The following is a 21310-nucleotide window of genomic DNA, read 5'->3' on the forward strand; positions in this document are numbered from 1 at the left end:
TTTTAAATTAAATGTTATCTTCACATGAATAAAACTTTGCTTATTAAAATTTACTACTTCCTTCTTTAGACCAGGTAAACTTAAAAAAACAGACACAGGGGTCTTATTCACAAAAAAAATAAAAACAATTTTTGCCTAATTCACAATGCATACACACATGAATTTGTTCTTCAGCTCGTTCTAATGTTAATACATTTATTATATAAATGAAGTGAGGTATCATAAGCAATCGTGTCCACAAGGCAAGTAATTTGCATAAAACATGCTCAAACCATCTCTATATAAGTACTTTCCACACAAGCTTTAGTTTAGAGCCTTTCTTCATTCTCAGCAAACATAAGATGCTCTCTAAAGATGCACTCTGGCCTGAGAGCAGTGGCAGCAAGATCCTAAAGAAATGCCGATCCTCAAAACCAGTTCAAACACAATAAAACCTTATATACAGACCCAGGTTACGGACCTTTTATTAGCCATCTCTAGATGTGCGTATCTGAGATTTTATTCAGAGGAACCTCTCTGCTTGAGCTATAATGCCCATGAGAGTACATGGTTTTTGTGTACATGTGGTTTCTGTTGTTCCAAAAAAATGTCATGAATTGAGAAAAAAAAAATGTGTATGAAAGTTATAGATGAATCATGTTTTTTTTTGTGAAAACGTTCATATGCAGATTTCACACAAATTTGTGCGTATGCACGGTTAGTGAATGAGACCCAATGTTAGTTATTCACCTGGTTTGCACCTACCTAAAAATGGGAGTGTGCTGGGGATACAATCGGGACAGCAGATCAGCAGAAAAGGAATGCCTTCGTAAAGTCATTGGACGTCCCCTGAACTTTGAGGAGCACCCCAGTTCTGGAGACAAGGCTTCATCGCCTCCTTGTAGAAGTTCATTTTCCATCCTCTGCAGCTCTCGCTTAGCCTCCAACAGATGGCGCTTTCGTGCAATCTTCTCCAGTTGGTAATGTAACCTTTTGCGGCGCACACGGTTCTCAGCTCTGCGCAATGCATGATGCTTCAGCAGTTCCTCCTGCACCACCCTTTTCCTGTCACCCATTAAGAGTGACGGAGGGACTGTTTCAACACTGCCTTCTTTCTCAGTCCCCTGACTTGATAAACCAATAGGAAGAACGAGATCCGTCTGAACCCCTGACTCAAGTGTTCCCTGTTCCCTGTGGGCTGCAAGCCGTTGCTTTTCTTGCAAGATCCACCGCTTGACTTTAGATGCAAAAGAAACCAGAGTTTAGAGAAGCACAAGGCTTTACAATTGAAACAACAATTTGAAAGGACAATTTCTTAGTTACTGTCAGGTATTCAAGGTTCATTTGCTTTAGTATTTGACAAGGGTGAAAGGTTTTAATCCATTACTTAAAAGCCTATGTTTTAAGTTCTTTGCTGAAGAACATAATATAGTATTTCAGGGCAACCTTTCTGAATGCTATAAAAATATCAGTAATCTCTCTTAAAACAAACATGCAATTCAGCATTGAATCCAGCATTTAAGCACAACTCAGTGTGTTTTCTGTACTCACTCTCAGTATACTGCTGTCGGAGACATGCCTGCTCTCTTTCCAGATCTCTTTCCGCTCTTTTCTGTTCCATCTGAATCTCCTCTCCTAGACACTCTATGTACCACTGCTGCTCCTCTAGTCGATGTCTGGGTGCTGTCCCATTGCCGCTCTCATTAACACTTGCTTCAACCCTGAGCACACAACAAACGCAAACTCTACGGATGATGCACTAATCAACCAGAAAATGACAGATAGTGCTGAAAACTTAGAGACCTTTTAACACACGTCTAATTTACTTCCATTGTTCATTTCTTTTGTTTTCTACATACTCCCTGTAGTAACCAAGCAACACCATGACAACTCTATAAACAATATTTTCTCCAGAGGGCTCATTACCAGAGGAACATTTAGAAACATCATGAACTTATACAATATATATATATATATATATATAGTTAGAAAATGTACTGGTTTTGAATGAACAAATCATATTTACCTGATGTCAGAACTGGGTAGGCTGAGCTCTGTAGAGCTGTAGACCAAACCTCCTTCACTGGTCTGCAAAGACCAAAATTGTTCATTATTTCCATTAATTGCATTACATAAAAAATAATGCCATTAGACATTTAATTAACCTCATGAGTTAATTAATTAATTAATTGTATGTTAACTTTGAAAGCCCTAAAAAAATACATTAAATACCTCAATAAATCAGATTTTTCTCAACTGATTTGGATCAGAGACATTATTTTTCAGAAGGTTTCTACCTTGACTAGGCATTTAGATTTAAGAAAAACAATTACTCTGAGTTTATTACAAAAACAGTGCACTAGCACAAATCAAACTAATATCTCTAGGAAAGTAACTTAACGTTCTTAAAGTCTCCCATTAAAATTGCCCACTATTTAAGTAAATAAGGCTGACTGGGTAATAAATTAAAAGTTGACCTACAAAATATGCTAATAAACTGAAAAAAAAGCCTATAAACCAGGAATATTAATTTTTTTAGGACCACTGAGTAAAAACCTAAAGGTATAGTTCACCCAAAAATCATTTACTCACCCTCATGTCATTCCAAACCCAAAAGTAGATATTAAATAGATTTTTTTAGACTAGTAAGAAGATATTTTTCATTTTTGTACGTAATATTTCACATCAAAAAGTACAAAAGACATTGTTCAAATATTCCAGTTGAATAGAGTGGTTTAATCCAAATCTTCTGAAAAGACATGATCACTTTATATGATGAAAAGATTTATTTTAACCTTTTATTCACGCCAGTGAGCATACGCAGAGATAATCAAACATGTTTGCTTGACATGCAAGAACAAATCTCATTGGTTCTTGTGGAAGCTCAAATGTGATTGCGTCACATGCAAGAACAAACCTCATTTGTTCCTGTATGTCAAGCAAGTGCTGCATGTACTTTTAGCCCTCGTATCTCAAGGTAATTTTTAGTGGATATATGCATTACAAAGCATGGACTGTACCCGTCTCCTCTCCCTCAGAACAGCCGCCTCTGCAGGATGGTTGAACCTAAACTTATGGAGTCCTCCTAAGGTAATCACTGCACCTTAAGGGAAATAGAGATACACAATAATACATCAGGATAATCAAAATATGTAAACACATTATTTTGTTTGTACATGAAATAGGTATGAAGGGTTGTTTTCTGCACATTGCATTTACCTTGTGCAAGTCTGCAGGGCTCCGTGATTTCTCTGTCATTGACCATGCAGATGTTCCCTGAGACAGCCTTCAGAGTCACCACCCCGCTCTTATTTCCGATCTCACAGGAGGAACCTTCTGGCAAGACTGAGGGTTTGAGGTGCAACTTAATCACTGGTGTCCACTTCAAACAATTATATTGCCATATACAGGTCTTCAGACTGGTATCAACATTTTGCGATGTGACAAAATATGCATCTCTGACCACCTCCGAAATTGGTTTTAGTGACCGGATCACAAGACGCAAGCCTAAATACAGTCACCACAGGAAAAAAGCTAAACGTAGGCTATAGACAAACTACACCAGTTTGTTTCATGACTTCAACATAACCATTACTAAGCTTCTGACCACTTTTTGTTCCCTGAAAGTTTAAGATATAATAATTGCAAGAGCATGGTTATAAACACAATGAGGCTGTGAAAGTGGACTCGTCAGTAAATGAGTTTTTATAATGTTTGTTCATAAAGACATTTAACGCCCCCGACAACCTCAGTAGTCTGATTTAGCCACTTGTTAGCAACCACCTTTTAAAGATGGGTAAAAGCTTTTTTAAAAATCACAAGGGGTATTACTGATGTATTTTACGTCTTAGAATAAAACATAAAAATATTTTGAGTTTGTGTTAACCACAGACCTGATTTCAGGCATTTAACCAAAAACCCCATTCAAAAAACCTGTTGATTTCATGGCAATGAAACCAGAAGTTCTAAAATATTAACTTTTTAGAGGTCACAGGTTTTGCCCTACAAAATTGCATCATCCCTGCAAAACTCTATTTACCACTGTTAGTGCCAGAAGTAAACGGACCATAGTACTTAAAGATGTTGAGATGAATATGAGATACCTATGTGAGGCTCTTCCAGATTGTCGCCCTGAGGTCCAATTCTTGTCACCCCTTCCTATAGCACCAAAATGAAACAAACATTAAAAGGAGTTAAAGTGAGCATTTAGTGCATGGCCAGAATGAAACCTTTTCTTCTTCCATTTCATAATTTTTGTTTCTTTCACACCTCAAAGCCTAGCACAGGATTTGTCTACGGTTTATAAAGGATAAAAAGCCTGCTTATATAAGCTTGGTTCCAAGGGCGCACAATCATTCCCAGGTGGTTTTAACTTTTAAAGCAAGGAAACTGCTGAAATTGCAGTCTTGAGATTTTTTTTACAGGCTATCAGGACTAACCTCTTCGCACAGATTTACATACACCACTGAGTAACTCACTAAAATGTTCCAGCACAAATCACACAAAAGTACGAAAGAAGGAAAGTTAAAAGGAGAGGGTGAATATCTGGACCACATGACCATAGCTCTGGGCTGTTTTACCTTCCTGTGAGAAGAATCTCAAGAGTTTTGCACACAGAACAAGAAAAGAAAAGACAGAAGAGAAATAAAGGTGAAGGGAGAATCTATTGGAGGGAAAAGAGAAAGAATCATTGGTTAATGACCCGAAAGAGCAAAGGATTTTGTAGAGCAAAGACTAGCCGAAGGCAATATGGATGTGACAGGAAAAAGCAATGTATAACTAGCTGAATAATTCTACCCGAAGGTGGTAGATCGTGACGCCTGTGCTGAGGACGTCTGGCTCTAGAGCGATGAGGTGGGGCAGAAGCGAGCGGATAAGAACCCCTGCCCTGTCCTGGTTAATGTCCACACTGTAGCGCTCCAACAGAGCTCGCTTATCACGCCAACTGTCAGACCAGTCTTTAGTCAGCTGCTCCACCTGCAGAGGAAACATGAGCGACTGTGAAAAAAGCAAGTGAAAAGACAACTGGAAAACACACACACGCGCACACACAAAAACGACAAAAGTGAATCATCCTAGGAAGACAGTAACATGAGAAGGGTTACAGAGCAGTTACAGAATTCCTTATAAAAGTACAATACTATTCAAAAGTCTGGGTTCAGATTTTAGTTTTTTGTTTAGAAATAAATACCTTTATATAAAAAGACTTTTATAATGTTACAAAAGATTTCTCTTTCAAATAAATGCTGTTCTTTTGAAATTTCTTTTCATCATAGAATCTTGAAAAATATATTTCACAGCTTCCACAGAAATATTAAGCAGCACAACTGTTTTCAACATTGATAATTATAAGAAATGTTTTTTTGAGCAGCAAATCATCATATTAGAATGATTTATGAAGGTCGGATCATGTGACACTGAAGACTGGAGTAATGATGTTGAAAACTTAGCTTTGCCATTACATGAATAACATTTTAAAATATATTAAAATACAGTTATTTTAATTTTAATAATATTTCACAATACTACTCTTTTTACTGTATTTTCTGTTATAGTAATTATGAGGAAACGGTCACATTGCAAGATATAAAGTTGCAATTACATGAAGTTAAGTCACGATAAAATGCAGCCTTGGTGAGCATAAGAAACTTCTTTCAAAAACATTTAAAAATCTTATCGACCACAAACTTTTGAACAGTAGTGCATATTAAAAAACACAGACTCCAGCGTTTCAAGGACGTGAACTAACCTTCAGTTCATTCTGTAGGACTATATCAGACAAGCTACCTTCTCTCTCATCACTGAGAGATGGACTGGGGTTCCTCTGCTGTGGATGGAAAAAAAAATGAGCAGTCAGCAACTTTTGTCTTATACGAGTATGGAAATTTGGCTAACATCATTGGCATTGTGACACCATATCCTAACCAGGCACCTGACAAGTGTCCATTCCTAAGCAGCAGCAAAGAGCACAGGACAAAAAGACTGGTTTCTGTTATTGCTGATGTGAAATCTCATATGTCCAGATTCTCACTCCATATAGTTAATTAGTAAACCTCAAATATGTTCTAAATGGCTTGACAGGTTGGTCTTTTTTTAAAGAAGATACTACATAATAATTTGGACTCAAAAAAAAAAATCAAAGCTGTACTATATGTCTAAAGTTGTATTCCAAAATTGAAGTTGATGTCACACAAATTGAGCCCGCTAAGTTTTAAAGTTCCATGTCCAATTTTAAAACAGGATGCATTTTCAGTGTTTATGCATTCAAAAGATATCAATGATGATTACTAAAATATGTAGACAATGAAAAAGTCAGGACACAGTTCTAATACCATTGCAAAGTTGAGCAGCATGCTCTTCAGACGATCAATTTCCTCTCGCAGTTCTCTGATCAACCTCACATTGGCGTCCTGAGGTAAAACAAGTTTTTTTTTTAGTTTCCTTAACCTTAGCTCACAAGAAAAACATGTTCTGCAGACATTTTGAATGCATTTGGACAAACCTCATTGACTCTTGGCTTGTTGACGATGTTCCTGGCATGAGCTGCATAGCGGAGGGTGCTCAGAGTCTCATTGTAGCTGCTGCTGGATGGTGAGACAGCTGGCGGAAAACAAATCTCAGAATCAGCTCTTCTGGCACTGCAACAAACACCAAACAATTCACCACTCTGAATGACTTACTTGCAACCATTATGGTTTTGGAGTTGCCGCCCAGACTGTCTTTGAGAAGCCAGGTGAGGACAGAGTCCCTGTAGGGAATGAAGCAGTGCCTGCGCCCGCTGCCCGACAGAGAGCTGGACTGGCTGCCCACGGTGCTCCCTTCACCCTCACTGAGCACACTGTTAATGCTCTGACTGCTGCTGAACATCTGAGAGTTTTGGGCTAGAAAAACAAAGTGAAATGTGATGACAAAGAAGATGAGAAAAGGATGATAAGAGTAAAGAAGGCCAGGGCCTACCAAGAGCGGAGATTACAATGCCAAGGGTGACAAGAGATTTGTTGATGTTGGCTCCTTCTGTTAGTCTGTCTCTGCAGTATTGAGGGTCTGCTCGTTCACTGACAGCACAAAGAGGGTTAGAGTCAGTGCTTACATTCTAGAGATCACCCACTAGAGGGCAACTTGGTCATATATCATGGTTCTCTATCATGTTCAGTAAAAGCCACATTCTAGATTAGGGGTGTCCAATCCTCCTCCTGGTTATTCCACCGTCCTGTAGAGTTTAGCTCCAACCCCACTTAAACACACCTGAACCAGCTAATCAAGGTCTTATAGGCATACTAGAAACTTCCAAGCAGTTGTGTAGAGGCAAGTTTGAGCTAAACTCTGCAGGATAGTGGCCCTCCAGGACTGTGTTTGGACATCCTTGATCAAGATGTTGACTTTACAGGATCTATACTGCCTGAAAGGAATGATTGTTTAAAGTTAAACAAAGACACTAACCTGCCAGCCAGGTCCACCAAGTTGATCTTGCTCACTATTTCTGAAGGAAGGTTATTTTCTAGAATAGCCTATAAAAAGAAAACACTATTCTCACTACAATATACACTACACTGGAAAAGAAAATGGGTACAGAAACAATTTTCACTCAGAAATTGGTAAATTCCTGTAAATGTCACAAATAATTACAAAGATACTCCAAAAAATACATTGAATTAAACATGACATTTTTTAAGTAGAAAAACTAAAATAGTTTTTTTTTTTTTTTTAAACATACTCCAGTAATTTTTGTTTTATTTACAACTTCTAAAAATAATTTTTACAGCGCACCATTCAAAAGTTTGGGGTCGGTAAGATATTTTATGTTTTTGAAAGGAGTTTCTTGTCCTCAGCAAGGCTGCATTTATTTGATCAAACTACATGGAAAACAGTAATATTGTGAAATATTATTAAAACTATTTTCTATTTGAATGTATTGTAAAATGTAAATTATTTCTGTGATTGCAAAGCATCATTACTCCAGTCTTCAGTGTCACATGATCCTTCACAAATCATTCTAATATGCTGATTTGGTGCTAAAAAACATTTCTTATTATTATTAATGTTGAAAACAGTTGTACTACTTAATATTCTTGTGGAAACTGTGATAAATTTTTTCAGGATTCTTTGCAGGTGAATAGAAAGTTCAACTCTTTTCAATTCTATGTTCAATTTCCATTAGGACCAGAAATCTTTTGATCAATGTAATGCGTCCTTGCTGTATAAAAGTATTAGCGTACTGTCCCGAAACATTTGAATGGTAATGTAGAGGTAATTTAATTATATTTTTTGACACTTGGATGATGAAGCAAGAAAATATCCATTGTGACCTGCAGCCATTAAGAGCTTTAAGGTGCTTTAACCAGTCATACAACAACACTAGTTTAATGCAGTTTGCTTTAAAAAAAAAAGACGAATGGGAGATCATCAGATGCTATGGACATGATCAGAGATTCAAACCTGTGTGTATTGAATAGTAAAGATGGCATGAGATCGACTGCTAGCGTCATGAACGTGTGTAGCGGCTGTGATGCGGTTAGCGATGCCCTCCTCAAGCAGATCCACTGCTTGCTTGTAGTCGGTCACTACATGCTGAGAAAGACCTATGATAAACACATAATAGCATCATCATCATCCTTTCCACAATTTGAGTCACAGATACTCTCTTCCTGCCTGAGAATGACACTCAGATTACTGTAAAAGGAACAAAATCAGGAAGAGAATGCTGCTGAATCCTCTTTTAATATAAAGTGGACTGTGGTGCTAAAACATTTACTAATTGGTCTGTTATGGTGTATGGGTCTGAGTTTAGCCTCACTTTATATGTATATGTGCGTACAGTGACCACAACTTTTCAAGCAAAACATTTACATTATACTTTCATTTGTTAGGTTTTAAATTGTAATATATGTATAATATATACATATTATAATATAGTTCTGGTCGGGAATTAGCCAAACAGTTCAAAATAATTGAAAAAAACAGAACAGTTATGAGAAAAGGTATGTATTTTGTTATTTTATGCTAGGATTTAATTCAACCTTTTCAAGTATCCATTATGTCCAAATACTTTTTGGAGTTACTGTGTTTACATGTTTGAGAAAGACATCTGGTCAATACACAATGCCTTTCTACTCCGCTCCAAGCAGCCACATGGAAGTGAGGTCACTTCCTTTGCTGCACTGGGCTTTCTCCTAATACACACAATGACTGGATGTTGGACAAGGAAGAGAGAGAGAGCAAAAAAAGAGGAGAAGCAGATACAGTCCTACAAGTTGGCTACTCTCAACACAAGCTGTGGTGGGAACTGAGGGTGTGTTCACACTTGTGGTTCGGTTCTCTTGGTTCTTTTGGTCCGGACAAAAAAAAGAAAACAATACATTTAGTCCTGGTTCGCTTAGCGTTTACACTGTCATTTTAAGACTGAACCTAAAGAAACAAACAAAAAAAAAATATATATATATATATATATATATATATATATATTGTGACGGAACATTTTGACCAGCTGAGAACTCGTGAAAAGTTTATAAAATGTGTAAAGGAGTCAAAACAGCTGCAGGAATTCCTCCGTAGCACACAAATAAAGATCTGCTGCTAGGAGACGGTGTTTCTGACGCCTGTACCGAACTGTGATGGGCAACATTGAGAGATCCGTGACTATGATGAGAAAAAACAGGTATGCTTCAGCATTCTGTCCTTTTTAAGGGCCCCATCTTGTGACATTACATCCTGTTTTTGGTTAGTTTAGATGTCTTTGGTCTGTGTTGCATTCATATTTCGGTTGAACCGCACCAGCGATTGTTGTGGCGAAACTTTACTGCCGTACCATGAGTGCAGCAGGCGTAATGATATGACGCAGCGCCGGAAAATAGCCCCCAGCTCTATTGACGGAAGGTAGCCTATTTTCAGGCGCTGCGTCACATCATTACGCCTGCTGCACTCATGGTACGGCAGTAAAGTTTCTTGATTATTACGCAGGAATGAGAGTATAGTTCCTAGCCATATCAGCCTAAAAAAATCGCAACTTTACATTTTTCGTCGGTCTTAGTACACGATGTAACTACAGAAGAGTCAAGTTTTAAATAGGAAAAATATCGAAACTCTTTGGTGATTTTTGTTTGAGAACTGCTAATGGTCTTGTCCACTTCAATGATGTATGCTAAGCTATGCTAAAAGTGGTACCGCCAGAACCGGAGATCGGCTGAATGGATTCAAAAACGGTAAAACTCAACAGTTTAACTCTGGGGGAGTTGTAAAATGAGCCTGTTTCCAAAAAAAGTGGAGTATCCCTTTAAGGGCCCCATCTTGTGACATTACATCCTGTTTTTGGTTAGTTTAGATGTCTTTGGTCTGTGTTGCATTCATATTTCGGTTGAACCGCACCAGCGATTGTTTGGACCCATCTTTTCAGCATCTCAGTCCGCTTGTTTGGTACGCACCAGGGTTTGGATGGCAGCATTCACATTTATTTACATGAACCGCCATGACAGAGCAATCGCACCAGAGTTTGTTTTAATCGAACCAAACCTGCCAAGTGTTAACACACCCTGAGTTACAAATGCAAACAGTCAGAAACGAATAACTTATGTACACAATTACTTCTTTAATAAAAATATACAACCATTCATTAAACGTTGTAACATAGTGAGCGCTTTCCTTGTGTTTTCATAAGCGTAGGTTACAAGAGATATTTTGACTTCGTTTGAGGGGATTCACCAGACTTTACCAGTTTTGTTCGTTCTACAACAAATTAGCTTGAAAGCCATTTAAAGTTTGCCATGTGAACACTCACCCTGCACGTAGGGCCCCTTCTCTGGGTGTTCTCGAACCCTCAGGGGTGCTGGCTTCTTCTGCTCCGCACCTCTTAGCAGATCACGGACACGCTCATTATAAATCTCTAAAAAACTGAGAGGGAAAACATAAGGTTGTGATTTGCTTTCGCTTACAGGCATTTTTCTTCATTCTCAGCATATGTTTGTTGGTACTGTTGCGAAAGTGTCAAAGGAAAAGAAACCAAGGGTTTTCCTCTCACCTTATTTCAACTCTACAGCTCTGTCCATCAGTAGATTCAAGTTCAGACCTAAAAAGACCCTTAATAAATGATAAAAAAGGATTGTTCTGTAAGAAAACATTCAAAGATAACTCCATGGATAATGTAAAGTGGCAGTGCTGGTAAATATATGTCATTATTAAAGGGATAGTTCACCCAATATAAATGAAAATGCTGTCCTCATTTACTCACCCTTATGCCATTCAAACTCAGAAGAATCTCATTCATCTTCAGAACACAAATGCAGATATATTTATTTAAAACTGAGAATTTTTTCATCCCTCCACTGAAAGTCCACAAAAGAAAAAATTGAGGCTTCAAAAAATCATAAAAGTAATCCATCTGAACTGAGTGGTTTAATCCAAGTCTTCTGTCTACAATTGATTTTTATGATCATTGTTCAACACACATCATTGTCAAGCAAGCTCATTTGATCTTCCATTTTCTATTTAAATAGTCCATTACTTCAAAAGACATGCTTAAAACAGGTTGATTTATATGGATTACTTTTCCAATGTCTTCTTTATCAACTTTTTGAAGTATCAACTTTGGTTGCATAGACTTTCAATGGAGGGACAGAAATATATTCAACTGTATTTTGAAGATGAAAGAAATTATGGCCTTGTTTCACAGACAGGGCTTAATTAAGTTAAATTAGGACATTTAATTAACTTTTTAAAATTTCCCTCAGAAAAAAACATTACTGGTGTGCATCTTACTTGACAGATCCTTGGTGTCAGCCCAATGGAGTCCTGCAAAGATGAAGAAGACATAATATTTAGGTTGAAATAAAGCTTCATCAATGACTTTATCTCATGCTAGTGCTGTTACTCACCGGAGTACCCATCATGGTGTACGTTTTCCCTGAGCCCGTCTGTCCGTACGCAAACAGACACACGTTATACCCCTCTGAAGCCCCAGACAGGACACACACACCCAGGTCCTGAAACACCTAGAGGAGACGGCACACTTTTTTAGACAAATTTTGTTAGGTTAGTGCAAAACCTGCCTGGATCTCAAGGTGTTGAAATTCTTGTTCTGTGTACTTTGAATGAGTTTGTTGAGAGAGCGTTATTGTTGATCCATGTTTGTTTGAGAGAGAGAGAGCCAACCTGGTCTTTGAAGGTTACCTGCGTATGTTTGTGTATGTTTAGAGCGAAGAGAATGTGCTGTATCTGTGTTTGCTTGAGACCCTCAGAGCATGTGGAGATCAAGCTTTTGCCTTTTTAACTGTAAGGAGAGGAGAAATGAAAACACAGAGACCAACTCCTCTCTCACCAGCCCCACTTGGACTGCTCTGTCTATTTTCCTCTTTCTCTTCCTTCAGTTTGTTTTTCTTCAGAATTCATTGAACTCCTGTGTCTAAACGAAATCTCCTTGACAGCATGTTGTCCATCTCAGCGCTACGCTGGCATTTACACTGTTTATGTTACACTTCATAAGACACTGACACATGCCAGTCTGACATGTTAAAAAAGCACACCATATCAACCACCCCCATTATGTATAGTAGAGTAACTGTGTAGATGAGTCATTTAAGAGGCATTGTACACTGTTAAACTGCCATTTTAACAGAAAACAACTTGCAGCTGTGGTTGCCAGAATAATTCTGTATAAATACTAATTAATTCAAAATTAATTCAGCCCTTTTTCTGCTACTAAAATCTGTTTTGTACCTTTAACATATACTGACATCCAACACCCACACAGTAGCTATATTTCCATCCAAAGTTGTGAATTTAACTTGTGCGCAAAATTGGAATAACGCACAAAACATTTGAGCACCATCCAGTGAGCCGAAAAGAACAAATTCACAACTTCCTGATAAACTGGCGCTAAATATCACTAATAATAAAGTAGGAGAAGCCACTGTATATAATCATTTTCGTATTTAATAAATGACTTGCGTCTCAGAGCGCGCAGACGAAAACGATTTTCTATCTCGCTTTCGGAGGCAGATGCTGCTGTTTGGGAATGTATAGAGAGTTCTGGGTGGGAATTATACCGAACCACTTTTTGATGACAGACTTTACTCAGTTATTTCGAAACAACCAAAACAGCATTTCAGATACTGTGCAACAAGGTCAGTCCACTGGTTAGGTCTAGTTGTCATCCCATCACGCAAAGTCACATGATTTTTTTTGATGCGCATCGAGGAATTTTTTCGGTAAATGTGTTTTCATCATAGCTCATGTACATGTTTTCTTATCAGATAAAACATTTATTCGCATACATTTTTTATGTACATTTTTAGAATTTATGCGCATCTTGGTGTTTCCATCCAGCAGTTTTATGCGATATCCCAAAGTGTGCATAAAAATTGTGGATGGAAACATAGCTAGTGTCATACGCAAATACAAAATACCATCACAGAAATGACAGTAAAATAACACAATAAATATTAATTTAACAACATAAGATGTAACATAAAACCCTAAAGTGGGTTAACAATAAACTGATAACAATAAATGAAGAAAAACCATAAAATGTGAAGTGTCACATCGGAAATTCAGGGAATATCAGTTTACGGGGTTTAAGTTGATTTGCTCTTTTTTTCTTCAAAAAAAAATGGTACATAAGGTTTTTTTTACTGTAAAATTATTTGAAATGTAAGGTTAGATTTATTACAGTTTTTCTCATTTATAATAAGGAAACTTACTGTTAACCAAGTAACAGATTTTAATTGTTGCATTTTTAGTCATTTACAGTTAAAATTACAATTTGTTTTACACTGTAGGCCTCAAAGTGAAAGCACGTACACACTGTATGTTTATCAGCTAACACATGAGAAACAAAGCTAAATCTGAAGCTATTTGAATGTCCAGTATTTACTCAGTAATAGCACTGTAATGTGTTCTTTAAACAGCCAACTAACAAAGGAGGTGTACTAATTGCAAACAACAAGGATAATGACTAACTACCAAACGTTTGTTTTTCATACACTCTTGTCTATCTTCATGAACTTTCAAAAGAATAACAAAACTAAACACATAAAATACATCTTTCTTTGTGTACTACAGGTGTGGGAGAGAGAAAGTCATTTGACCTTCATGTCCACTGAAAACCCAGTGAGTCAACAAAACAAGAGACTCTCTCAGGGTATTGTAACCCAGGTATGTATTTGGCAGAGATGAGAAGAGTCCTGGGGCCAGGCCGGTCTCTGTGTAGGGTGTGAATGAAGGCTAATTGGGATGCTGTCTGCAGGGAGAGTGGATCAGCATCTAGCAGCCGCTTCTGTCTGACTTACTCTAATTATCCTGAGTTCCATTCTTCAGCTTGAAAGAATCAGTGAGGGAGCTTGTTAGACAAGTCCATCTTAACTCACTCTCCACTGAACTCAGCTCATGTTAGATGCTTTTCAATGTCACAGCACTCTCTTTTTAATTTGCTCTCCCTGTCACTACTGGACTTTAGCCAAAAGCACTCTCAAGTCTCAAACAAATTCTTAAACGGCATTATATTAGTCTTTATGGCTGACGTCATGACATGGGCTGTGTTCGAAATCGCCCCTACATTATCCCACTAATATAGTCCACTTGAAGGAGTGAGTGAATTCGGACTGCCGCTTTTTTTATCGTTTGTGCTTGTTTTTAATAATCATTTGAAACTTTGCAAACTGGTAATTCCAGTAGTAATGAAAAGATTTATCGGTAACACTTTATTTAAGGTGACATAGTTACACGTTACTACATAGTAATAACAGTATGTTATGCATAATTACAAGATACTAACCCTAAAACAAAACCTAACCCTAACCGTAAATCTATAGTAACTGCATGTAGTTAATTAATATTACTCAGTACTTATTTGAGCAAGTACAGTGTAACTACGTCACCATAAAATAAAGTGTAACCGATTTATCTTGTACACCGTCACAGAAAATAGCATGTATAAACCTTACAATGCGGAAATTCATTTGGCGTGACCCTCACAGAGAATTATGGGTATTCTCTAGCCGTTGAGTGCACACCGGTTGTACACATTATTGGGGTGTATTATGGGATTTTAATGAGTGCACTCGATAACATCCACTATGGTTTCGGATATTACTACAAATGCCTGTACCCTCAAATAGTGCCCTATTTAAGGGTATGGGGGCGATTTCAAACACAGATGTAATTTGTCTGACTACACTAAAAGCAAAACTTGCTCACTTGTGCTCCTAATTTAAAAACAATTCAAAAGTAAAAAATGTAAGTGTAGATTCTTTAGAGATGGTCCCACAATATAACATGCACAAACAGGCATGAGAAAATGGAGATGATCAATTATGACAAAATTCAGAAAAATAATGTGTGTCATGACAAAGAAGTTTACTTTGACATTTAATTTTAATATTTTCAGTTTATTTGATAGACTGCAAAAAAGGCAGCTCATGTTAAACGGTTTCACTGTGTAAACATTAATACACAAAAAACACAATGACAATTAATATTATTAATACTATGAATAATAATAAAACAATTAAAAAAAACTGTAAAAATTAGTAAAGAAATGTAGTACTTTAGTAGTAGTTCTATGTCAAATAAAAACAGTATTAATGATGTTCATAATATTAATAATAATAATAATAAAACTTAAAGACTTTGGCCAAAATGGAATTAAATCCCCCTCTAAGATTATGTGTGTGCATGCAATTATGAATGTGCGCATGTGTACAGAGACACAGGAAACCTTGGACAAAAGCATCTGATGTTTGCTTTCCTCCTTTTTCCTCCTCATACCACAAACAAAAACAAATGTACTTCTGGTCACAATGCTAGAGGAAAGCTGAATTTAGAGTTGATCCTGGACGGGAAGTTGTCCAGAAGGTCAGTGCTTTAGGCAACATGTGATCCCAAAGACCCCTTTGAGGAGATGGTCAGTCTGGGAGGGGCAAATCCAAAAGTGGGGCAGTGGAAAGGAAGTCTCAGGCGGACTTAATTATGGGAGATGACGTCTTTCAATAACAAACAACACCATCATGGGTTCAGTCTTGGCTTCTCAGTGAAAGAGTTTAAAGGCCTTGGTCAAAGACTCTAAAAAGGAGGCTAAAGCAGGATGCTTTAGGACGAATAATACACGCAGAAAAGAAGCATGGATATGAAAGGTTGAAGGGAAACTCCACTCCATTAAAAAGCTGTTAGTTTGTAATACACCCACTTTTAAAATCCTACGGCCTGTAATCAGAGTTTGGAGCGCTACAGTGAGGAGAGGCTCTTTAATGTGGCTTTCTTAATAGCCACCTCTCGAAAACTCCTTGTTTCTTGTGATATCTCATGGGAGTGCCAACTGAAGCCCATCCAAGGCAAGGGCCGTCCCAGACCACAGACCAATACGTCAGTCCCGCTTTTATACAGAGAGAGCACTGGGACAGAAATACTGAAACACATGGTTTACATTGAAGGGACTTCTCAGCTTTGCCATCACATGAATAAATTAGATTTAAAAATATATTCGGATAGAAAACAATTTAAATAATTATAATAAATATTTCACAATATTTCTGTTTTACTGTATTTTTGATCAAATAAATGCAGCCTTGGTGAGCATAAGAGTTTTTTTTTTTTTTTTTTTACATTTAAAACTGTACTTAACTTTTGAACGGTATAGTGTATGTAATATATAAGTAATAAATATTACAAATTTCAAATACTAAATCATCACTGCAAAAAAACAAATGCAAGATGAAAGAGAGCGTTGACCACAACTGTAAATGTAGAAATTAACAGCTTGGACATTGTGCTAAACATCTTTTTTTGTGTTCCATGCAAAAGAGAGAGTCATTTTTGTCATTTATGTTATTGTTGCTGACATAGAAAATCCAAATGCTGTATTCACAAACCTAGGAATAACAACAACTAGACTTGTTCTCACTGAGATATTTAATGTAATGACTCTGAGATCCTGTTTATAGCTGCATGCGAACTGTAGGGAAAGCTGGGTTAAATGGGTGGTGGAGGGGACTGTGGGAGAGAGAGAGAGAGAGAGAGAGAGAGAGAGAGAGAGAGAGAGAGAGAGAGAGAGAGAGAGAGAGAGAGAGAGAGAGAGAGAGAGAGAGAGAGAGAGAGAAAGAGTCACGGAGCTGATTGGCAGGGGTTCAACTCGCTACACGATTGTCATACTTTCACAGACATTATGTGGGTCAAATTTGCAAGGGGAGGGAAGGAGGTCAAGGGATTCTGAGGGCTACAGAGACGGCCAACAGAAAGAGCTAAAGAATGAGAGAGAGAGAGAGAGAGAGAGAGAGAGAGAGAGAGAGAGAGAGAGAGAGAGAGAGAGAGAGAGAGAGAGAGAGAGAGAGAGAGAGAGAGAGAGAGAGAGAGAGAGAGAGAGAGAGAGAGAGAGAGAGAGACTGGACTTGAGTTTCAAACAGGAACGCCAAGACACCAACTGTTGATGCAATTAGCCGATGGAGCAAAAACTAAAGGATTGAAGAAAAAGACCCAAAACCAAAGGAGTTTTTCTACTCCCATTCAAATAAAGGTTCTTCCCATCGCAGCTGTTCTTATGAGGGTAAATTACTTCCACAGCCAGCAGCGTGATTTAAAGTCCATGCTACAGTTATGGAGAGGTACATACACTACTGTTCAAAAGCTTGGCGTCTGTAAAATGTTTTAGGTTTTTAAAAAGAATACTCTTGTGCTCACCAAGGCTGCATTTATTTGATCAAAAACACAGTAAAAAAAAAACAGTAATATTGTGAAATATTATAATAATAATTTCAATTTTCATCATCATTACTCCAGTCTTCAGTGTCACATGATCCTTCAGAAATCATTCTGATATGCTGATTTGGTGCTTAAGAAACAATTCTACTTATTATTAATGTTGAACAAACAGTTATGCTGCTTACTATTTTTTTCAGGATTCTTTCTTGAATAGAAAGTTCAATTTGAAAGAAATCTTTTATAACATTGTAAATGCGTTATTTGTCACTTTTAAATCAATTTAATGCGTCCTTGCTGAATAAAAGTATAATCAAAGAATTTCTTTGTAAAGAAACATGTTAATTTGTGCGTCACTGAAAAAATTAGATGGTAGACGTACGTGGTAAGTCTGTGTGTAAAGATGTTTTGTGCAAATTTTGTTCATGCCACTCACACAGAAACCCAGAAATACCAAGAGCATAATAAAGTCGTGCACTGTATCGAAAAGGAAAAGAGGGAGGGGAGAGAGAGAGTGATAAAAAGGGAGGGTAAAAAAAAAAACACACACAAAGCTGACTTCACTTGGAAAAGAAACCCAGCATTGTGCTCCAGCTCTGGACCAATGACGTCTTAGTGCAATCTGTATGTGTAAAATCATTTACTAAAGCAGCTGTGCTGTTGGCAAGAGCTAAAGTGACCCCAGTGCGCTTCACCTTCTTCTACTTTACACTCTTATCATTTGTTTATGTCTATGTCATCTCAATCCTCTCCAATAATATCATTATTTGAAGCTTTGAAAATGAACCTAAGAAAATAGAATAGATTTAAAGGGCACATATTATGGAAAACATCATTTTCTTTACTCTTTACTTTTAGTCTGGACACTTTTTGATTGAAGTCTGCATGAAACAGAAATTTACCCTGTGTATTTTCTAAATGCATATTATTGATCTTATTGTGAACAATTCATCCATGCATTTTTTTTTTATTGTATTTTTTCATGCCGGACTTCTCCGATCCTTTTGTCCGCATAAACCCAGCCCCTTTCTTACAATTGACTGCAAGCTTGGATTCAGATCTGTCTCCATCCAATCAACAACTGATGAAATGAACCAAGTCCCCTCATTTTTCCAGATAATCACAATATGGAAGAAATGATCTGTCGTTACTTCTGTTTCATAATGGATGAATTTCCATGATCTTTCCAGTCATTTGTGATTACTGAATTTTTAAAACCGTTTTAAGAGTGATTCAATAATAAATCATTCAGACTGATTTGTGAATCTGTTCAACTGACTCATTAAAAAGAACCAACTCAAAAGAATGATTCACTCACAAATGATTATGTTTATGATGTTACAAAAGTGAGGGTTATACTCCAAAGCTTTAAAGATGGTTAAGATGCTGTTTAATCCAGCACCCAGTAATGAATTCAGGATGTGATGAAACCTTGCCCTCACAACAGCTGGCTTCCATTTCTCATCTTTATCTATTCTGCTCCAAGGCCTGATCCTCTTCTCTGTCCTCCTCTCAGCCCTCTGTGCTCCATTTTCTCTTCACACATGGAAATATACAGATGAACATGTTCCGCTAAAGACAACCACCAATCTTTTAGCCACTAAAACAAACATAGGCTAGTATCTTCCCACATGCACAGATAGAAGGGAGCAGGGAGGGGCAGCTGGATCCTAAAGGGAAGAAATATGGGAGAAGTCGGAGAGAAGGAGCGGGGCTGGTTTTCCCTCCACTGAGGCGTCTCTGGAGACCCCACAGGATGGAGAGACTCCAATATCATTTTGTTGCTTGCAGCCTTAGAGAACAGCACTTCACAGAAAGTTATAATTAAAGAGTAACGTGAGACTTCATGAGACTCTTTTAAACTAAATTAGACGGAACAATTCAGATGTCAGCAATGTGTGCAATTTGAAATGAAGACGGCATTTACTGACTTTATTAAGTGAATATTTAAATAATAATAAAAAAGTAGTGAACAGAGAAATGCATTTATACTGGCTGTGATGTGGTCAGACGTACCCATGTAAAGATTTACATGCTAACCAAATTTTCATTCAAAATCCTTCATCTATTGTTACTATAGTAAAACTGTGGTAACTTGGTATAAGCTCTTAACTTAATTAAGAAATGAAAGTCTGCGTGAAATGAAAGTTGACTTTAGCTAGCAGTAAACTGGTGGTTGGAGGAAAATGGTAAACTTCAGTTTTGATGCGTACACTTAGCGTATGCGTACAGCTGAATCTGTAGTCTTTCGAAGTATACTGTCCGTCCAGCGTCAGGGACTTTCCAGAAGTTATGAGCAATATAAAAATTTCTTTGTACTCGTTTTTTGACTGTCAATGTGACAATGACTTTGGCCAGTGTTGACACGTTGTCAACAAACTGATTAGTTTAAAAAAAATTCAAGCTGTATATTAGAGCTGAGTGTACAGAGTTTGCACAATTAGAAAAATCTGTGCTTCTCTGATAAATTGTTTACTGGCATGAGAGCGGGACAACCTGTCACTCACATGAGATCACAGCAATAGCAAACCACAACAGTCCAAAGATCAATTTTCGATGGACAAAATCAAGTCCCACCCTACAGCTTTCACTTGGGATACACTTTACAATAGGAAAGAAAAGACTATCACAACTTCAGTTTCATGCTAACTAAAAAAAAAGTAAATAGGGCCAAATTTGATCCCACAGTGTCTACACTGGACACAAGCGCAATGTGATGCGACAGAATCAAAATGAACCCATTAAAGCAGTAACTGTCTACACTGGATGCAGTCCATTGAGTCAACTATACAGCAAGCCCCGTTCCATTTCTGAAATACTCCACATGCTTGCACTACTTTTGCCAACAGTACAAATATAGATTTTGAGTTTTTGATTTGACGCGTTTAGTGTAGACAGCCTTAAAGGCAGAGTAGGTGATTTGTTCCAGAAATTTTTTTTGTTATGCTGGTTAAAAGTCTCTTCCCATCCTGATAGCATTCACTAAGGTACGTGGTCTAAATGTATAATTTATATGTATTTATATTGACTGTGGGAGGCGTGGGACCATAAAATGTTCGTCCAAACACTGCAGTCGGTCCGATGTCCTACCTGCCTGTTAACATAGGTATTTTTATACCTCTGCGCATCCTGCTCGCACAGAAATCACACGTCATCAACTACTGTAATTTGGAAGAGATGGAAACCAGAGACGTTATACTCTGAGCGGTTCATGACTCAAATTTATGCGTTTCAATGGCAACACTATCAACGGTGAAATGAACCTGCAGCAGACAGGTGGTACAAGGTCAGTGCTCTTTAAGTTGTTTATGTTCATTATTATTGTAATGTTATGTGCTTTGAGATATGAGGTAGTTTATTGCTGTCTCATGAGATGCTTTTGTTTGCTCCCTGTTGTGTGTTCATGTGCTTTGAAGGAGACGTGGCTTTGGAGACGCTCTGAAGGGAGGGTGGGATCTTATGCTTTCAAAGCTAGTTCGGTATTGCTAGCCTCTCCAAAAAAGGTTTCACGGCACGACGCAAGCTCACAGAGTGTGAGCTGATCACTGAGCACGCATGATGATGAGATTGTCTGGAATTTCTTGTTTTATTATTTATTTTTTGCTTCAGATGGACACCCTCCCACAGGACTCCAAAAAGAGGTCAGTTTCTCTCT

The 21310-nt window shown here is 37.6% G+C and overlaps 1 protein-coding gene across 1 annotated transcript in view; it reads right to left on the reverse strand.

Annotated features, from left to right (window-relative positions):
- Positions 1-21310, reverse strand: part of LOC130080311 (stAR-related lipid transfer protein 9-like) — a 38186-nt gene that overhangs the window by 4061 nt on the left and 12815 nt on the right. The window contains exons 4-21 of the mRNA XM_056245668.1: positions 11844-11960; positions 11728-11760; positions 10991-11049; positions 10751-10863; positions 8416-8558; positions 7420-7487; positions 6937-7034; positions 6660-6860; positions 6482-6579; positions 6312-6389; positions 5729-5806; positions 4777-4956; positions 4083-4137; positions 3199-3324; positions 3000-3082; positions 2006-2067; positions 1531-1700; positions 745-1216 (exon numbers count right to left, since the gene is read on the reverse strand). Coding sequence (XP_056101643.1) covers positions 745-1216; positions 1531-1700; positions 2006-2067; positions 3000-3082; positions 3199-3324; positions 4083-4137; positions 4777-4956; positions 5729-5806; positions 6312-6389; positions 6482-6579; positions 6660-6860; positions 6937-7034; positions 7420-7487; positions 8416-8558; positions 10751-10863; positions 10991-11049; positions 11728-11760; positions 11844-11960 — 2234 coding nt within the window. The remainder of the gene's footprint in view (positions 1-744; positions 1217-1530; positions 1701-2005; positions 2068-2999; positions 3083-3198; positions 3325-4082; positions 4138-4776; positions 4957-5728; positions 5807-6311; positions 6390-6481; positions 6580-6659; positions 6861-6936; positions 7035-7419; positions 7488-8415; positions 8559-10750; positions 10864-10990; positions 11050-11727; positions 11761-11843; positions 11961-21310) is intronic.

The sequence above is a fragment of the Rhinichthys klamathensis genome, unplaced genomic scaffold (assembly GCF_029890125.1).
Source record: "Rhinichthys klamathensis goyatoka isolate OS25496 unplaced genomic scaffold, OSU_Roscu_1.1 h1tg000032l_1, whole genome shotgun sequence".
Classification (NCBI taxonomy): domain Eukaryota; kingdom Metazoa; phylum Chordata; class Actinopteri; order Cypriniformes; family Leuciscidae; genus Rhinichthys; species Rhinichthys klamathensis.